Source organism: Myotis davidii, unplaced genomic scaffold (assembly GCF_000327345.1).
Source record: "Myotis davidii unplaced genomic scaffold, ASM32734v1 scaffold290, whole genome shotgun sequence".
NCBI lineage: Eukaryota > Metazoa > Chordata > Mammalia > Chiroptera > Vespertilionidae > Myotis > Myotis davidii.
Window position 1 is genome coordinate 5,585,312 of NW_006285049.1, and position 5,628 is coordinate 5,590,939.

Consider the following 5,628-nt stretch of genomic DNA (forward strand, 5'->3'; position numbering starts at 1 on the left):
GACCTCATTTTACCTTAAAACCCTTCTCTGAGCCTGACCAGGGTCTGCACCTAGGGATTGGGCCTGCCCTCTGCCACCAGGGAGCAGGCCTAAGCCAGCAGGTCGTTATCTCCTGAGGGGTCCCAGACTGCGAGAGGGCACAGGCCGGGCTGAGGTACCCCCCTCCCCGAGTGCACAAATTTTTGTGCACCAGGCCTCTAGTCTACAGTAATAAAAGAGAAAGATGAAAATTGGCTGTACCTATGTGACGCCCACCAGCCAATCAGGAGTGAGTATATAAATTAACCCAACAAAGATGGTCAGTTAATTTGCATATGCAGGCACCAAGTGGCTGGGGGTGGGGTGGGATGCTTGCATCGTTGAAAATGGCAATGACGCAGGCATCTGCACTGCCCCAGCCACTCCAGGCCTCTGGGAGCCTGGGAAGGTGGAAAGGCGGCTCCGGCTAGAGCGAAGGCAGTGCCTGCAGCCGAGGGAAGGAAGGCCCATTCTTGCATGAATCTTCATGTATCGGGCCTCTAGTATTACATATACTGTATAAGTAAAGGCACAGAGGTGAAAAATACACTTAAAAAGTTTTTCCTAGAACTTGGTTAAGCTTCAACTATTTACAGCCATCACTTTTATATAGCACCCATTGCTTACTGCTATGCACAGCTCTTAAGTTTAAACTTATTGAGAGCTTATTAAGAACTGGATTTTAGAAGTTGGTTTGTGGTAATAGTTACAAGCTTGTTTATCTTTGTTTTGGCTTGTTGCAAAAATATTTTCTGAAAATGCTTCAAAATCTTTTTTTTAAGGGAAGACATTTGTGGAGCTAGAGAGAAATGTGACACATTAGGTAAGTTATTTTGTAAATTAAGTATAGCCTATATAATTGTTTACTGAATTATTTAAGGTGATGTTTAGGTTATTTTACATTTTAATCATTTTGATCAATTATCTTGATTAATGATTATAGTTGTCACTATTACTTGATTCTGCTTCTATAAATTTTAAAGACTATTAAGAACTAATATATGCCAATTACTAAATATCAATTGCTGTGCAGAGCTTGACATATTGTAAGAGTTTTCATTTATAATATATTTTTTAAATTTATCTTTGTTGTTGAAACTATTAGATGTCCCCTTTCTCCTTCCTGCATTGACTTCTTTCCATGCTTTACATGCCCCCTCCCCCCCCCGGGGCTTCACAGTACTATTGTTTGTGTCCATGGATTATGCATATACGCATACAAGTTCTTTGGTTAATCTATAATATTTTTTTCATGCAAAATAATACTTAGTAACCTATATGCAAATTTAAAGCAAAATAATAAAATAAATAGCCATGAACCCACCACCAGATTTAAGAACTAGTATTTCATCAACACTGCTGTATGGCCTGTGCTAAGTTCTATTCTGGCCCCTTGCATTTCCCAGGAGGTAACCAATAAGTGAATTTGTATGTACCATTTCCTTCCATCTTTTGAAAAAGTTTTATTAACTTATATGTAAATGTGTTCCTAAAAGAAATTGTTTGGTTTTGCTTCTTTTTGAGCTTTGTAGTAGTAGTTCATGCCTTTTCACTGCTGTATAATATTTTGTCCTATACCTGTTAGTGGATTGGCCTGATTCCAACTGTGTTCTGTTACAGACTTTACTATAAGAGCTGGGGTATAGTCTTATGATTAGAATTGCTATGTCAGTAAATGTGCTAATGTTCAATTGTTATAAGATTTATTAAATTATTTTCTAAAGTAGTTTTACTAATTTAGAACTTTATAAATAGTATATGAACTTTCCTTTTGATTATGTCCTTATCAACACAAGCTATGTTCAGATTGCTTATTTTTGCCAATCTGAATATAATATATTTTATTGCAGTAATAATTTTCAGTTCAGTGATTACTAATGAATATTGTCTGTCGTGCTTGTCTTTGTAAAAAAACACACACAATAATTGGCTTTTTATCTGTTTTGTTGTTGTTATTAATCCTCACTTGAGGATATTTTGATATTTTTCCATTATTTTATTTTTAGATAGAGTAGAAGAGAGGAAAGAAGGTGGAGGGGATGGGGGGGAGGAGGGAGAGTAGATAAACATCAATGTGAGAGAGACTCATTGATTGGTTGCCTCCCGTACATGCCCTGGGAACAAACCTGCAACCTAGGTATGTGTCCTTGACTGGGAATCAAACTCTTTTGACGCTCTAACCACTGAGAAATACTGGCCAAGGCCCTATGTTTTTACTTCATTAATTTCTGTTCTATTTTTTTTTTCCAATTATACTCCTACTGTTGCAAAAATCTTGTCTGCTTCTAATTTTATATTTCAACCGTCCTCTGAATTTTCCATTTTAATATATGTTTTTAAATTTAATAGATCTTAGTTAGCTCTTACTCAAAATCTGTGTTCATTTTGTTTACATTCTTTTTATATTTGTTCATATTTGTAATTGCCTTTCATGTTTACTTAAACATTTCATTTGGAGTAATAGTATACTCATCTCTGACAGTTCCCATATCTTAAACAGTTGAAGGCCAAATATGTGGTTTCTGCTTTCTCTTGTGTTGACTTGTTTGTATGTTTGGCAATCTTTGATTGTGAGCTCATATTTACTTAGTCTTAATCCATGAGATTAGAGGTGAACTGCTTAAAAAGAATGTACTTTCTTTCAGAGAGTATTTTCTGGTGTTTTGCTGTTACCCAAAGGGTGTTACTAACCAGGGTCCTTGACTTAATGTGGAAAATTCAGGATCAGCTACTGTACCTTGAGGCTTCTTCTACCAAGCTCTACGTCTCTGGATCATATTACTTTTATCAGCATTTGCCCTCAGACTATCTTCTATCCTTACTATCCATTGCTTACCCCTTAGGATTTAGCTCAGGTATAAATGTGTGTGTGTGTATGCATGCATATTGTATGAGAGAGGGGCAGCGGAACAATATATGTTAGATTTTGGAGGTTGCGACTTGATCATTCTTGTAAAACATGGGAAGTCAGTATTTATTAAAACGTAGTTTTTATTAATGATCTAGTTTCTTTGTGTTAGGAGGACTCTTAAGAAACTGTAATCTATAAATGTGAAAATAGATACCCGCTACTGTAATTATTACAATAGGACCTGGTTCTCTTCTCTCTGAAAACTATTCTCTGGCTATGTTAGGTATAGTATTTTATCTGTCAATCTAACAAGAATCCATAAATATATTTCTTATATTATCTATGTCCTATTTTCACATCTTTATACTAAAAATTAAATATGAAAATGTCTGCCACATCTTACTGTTTTTTAAATGATTTAATGCTAGACATTCTGGACTATATATGTAGAAGTGGGTGGTCTCCTAGTCTCCATTCATTTTTTTGGTAGTTTCCAGCCTCCCCTATGCACATAAATCATAGTGACATTTAGAAACGTAAATTGAAAATGAGAGTGTTCTTTTATTCTGTTGAGGGAAAGGTAATGATAATAATGATAACTGATATATCCGAATGAATTTTATATACAGTACTAAGTTTTACATAATTTAACTCTTAATTTCTACAACAAATCTATGAAGAACAACTATTACAATTTTATAGATGAGAATAAATGATTTTCCCAAGGTTGCCCATCTTGTATTAACACAATATATAGTATTTTATGTTCTCATCTAAAATATATGAAAAAACGACAAACTAAGGATAGTTCTTAAGATAAATACAGAATGTTGGTAATTATTGCTATATCTGCTTTTGCAAGTACTGTTGCCCCAGTCTCTGAGCATGTTTTGCAAAGTGTGTTGAAAATGGTAGTTATTGTTCAAGATGGCTGGATTAGATGACTCTGTGCAGCTTATTGCACTAACAAACAAGGGAGCCTGTATCACATTTGGGCCCATGCTACTTTATTCTATCTTTGGCCACTTTTAGTAAACCCAATACCAGCTTGAGTGGATCTAGGCAAAAACCATTAACAAGTAGCTTGGTATCATAATGCTATACATTCAGTTCGATTTTTGTTGGTCTTGACTGTTTATGGGCATACTTGAATGTGGTTTCTATTCACATGCAATGCATATTTTCACAAATCTATTATGTGACTAAAATGGCCATATTAGAATATATCCTTAAGCATGAAACAAAGTTTGAGTGGTAACAGAGACAATATCGTGTTCCAAATATCTCCATGTCCCTGAAAATAAATATATTGGAACTTGAGCCATTTGACAGGTTGAAAATATTAATGAAGACAGGGAGGACAGCAGAAATTCATGGAAAAATTTGTTCAGTTATAACTTATTCTGACAAAGGAGAAATATGGTATTGACTAAAACTGACTAAAGAATTTCACATACAATATGAATTTCCCTCATACTTTGGAAGTTTAGCTACATTTTATTTATTTTTTCTTCCTTGCTTTTGGTCTTGATTCTAAGAAAAAGTTCTTTGGGGGGGGGTGGGGAGCTTTGCCCTAGTAAGTTTTTTTTTTTTTTGGCCAGAAAAGGGTCAGAAAGAGAGCAGATCTTTTCTTAATGTTTTGTTGTTAATCTTTACCTGAGCATATTTTTTCCATTGATTTTTAGAGAGAGTAGAAGGGAGGGAGAGACAGATGCTCTGTCCACTGAGCAAAACTGGCTAGGGCTCTTTCCTTATTGTTAAAAAAAGTATTGGCGAATGAACTCAGTCTGATTTTTTCCAGCATTTTTAGATTCTTCAGTTTAACCTCTATTTCTTTTAAATCCCAACAAAGCCATTCTAATTGTTGGGATTCTTACCTTAAATGCTGGGGAAATGTCTGTTTTGAATTTTTATGAATAAGAGAATACATAGGAGTAGAGAGCTAAACACAATAGATAATACAAATCTAGTCTATATTGACATTTCTAAATGCAAAAACGTTGCAGTAAGAATATGGTTAAAAATGAAAAATTCTTTATGAAAGGAATCATTGTAGGAGAGAAGCTAAATTTACAAGCAAATATTGAAGGATAGTAATAGCAAAAACCAAGGTATTATGTTAAATTAAAAATAAATGAAATAGAGCTTGATTGATAGAATATGGATTGTTGTAATGAACTCTTATTTTGAATTTCTTATGCTAGTTTATTTTTAAAGGACTCTATCAACTGGAATTACTGTCAGCCAGTTCATACTACCTTCATCTTTCAGCAACACATTCGTTGCATGTTATCTATAATAATAAAAGTGTAATATGCTAATTAAACTGGACGTCCTTTCAGATGAAGCTGGGGCTGTGAGGGAAGCCCATGCCCTGGATGCCTGCTGGTGGCTGGAGGGAAGCCTGGGTTCCGGTGCCAGAGGGAAGCCTGGGTTCCGGTGCCAGAGGGAAGCCAGTGCCTACAGCCGGGGGAAGGAAGGCCTACTCTTGCATGAATTTCGTGCATTGGGCCTCTCGTTCTTTATATAAGCATGAATAGGTGCTAATATATGATACATTTTCCATTGCTGAAATAGTTATAAAATTAAGTTCTTGCAATAATTCTTGCAATAATCATGCTTTATTTAACATACTAGTGGCCCTGTGCACGAATTCGTACACATTGAAAGGAAATTAATTAGAAGAAATATTTTAATATGACTATTCTCCCTTTATAATAGAAGTGTCAACCAAATTCACAATCAATATGACAGATCGA

At 35.1% G+C, this 5,628-nt stretch overlaps 1 protein-coding gene across 1 annotated transcript in view; it reads left to right on the forward strand.

The window, feature by feature from the left end:
• Positions 1 to 5,628, forward strand: part of ADAMTS20 (ADAM metallopeptidase with thrombospondin type 1 motif 20) — a 170,624-nt gene that overhangs the window by 62,557 nt on the left and 102,439 nt on the right. Inside the window, exon 7 of the mRNA XM_015558559.1 lies at positions 801 to 841. Within this exon, the coding sequence (XP_015414045.1) occupies positions 801 to 841 (41 nt within the window). The remainder of the gene's footprint in view (positions 1 to 800; positions 842 to 5,628) is intronic.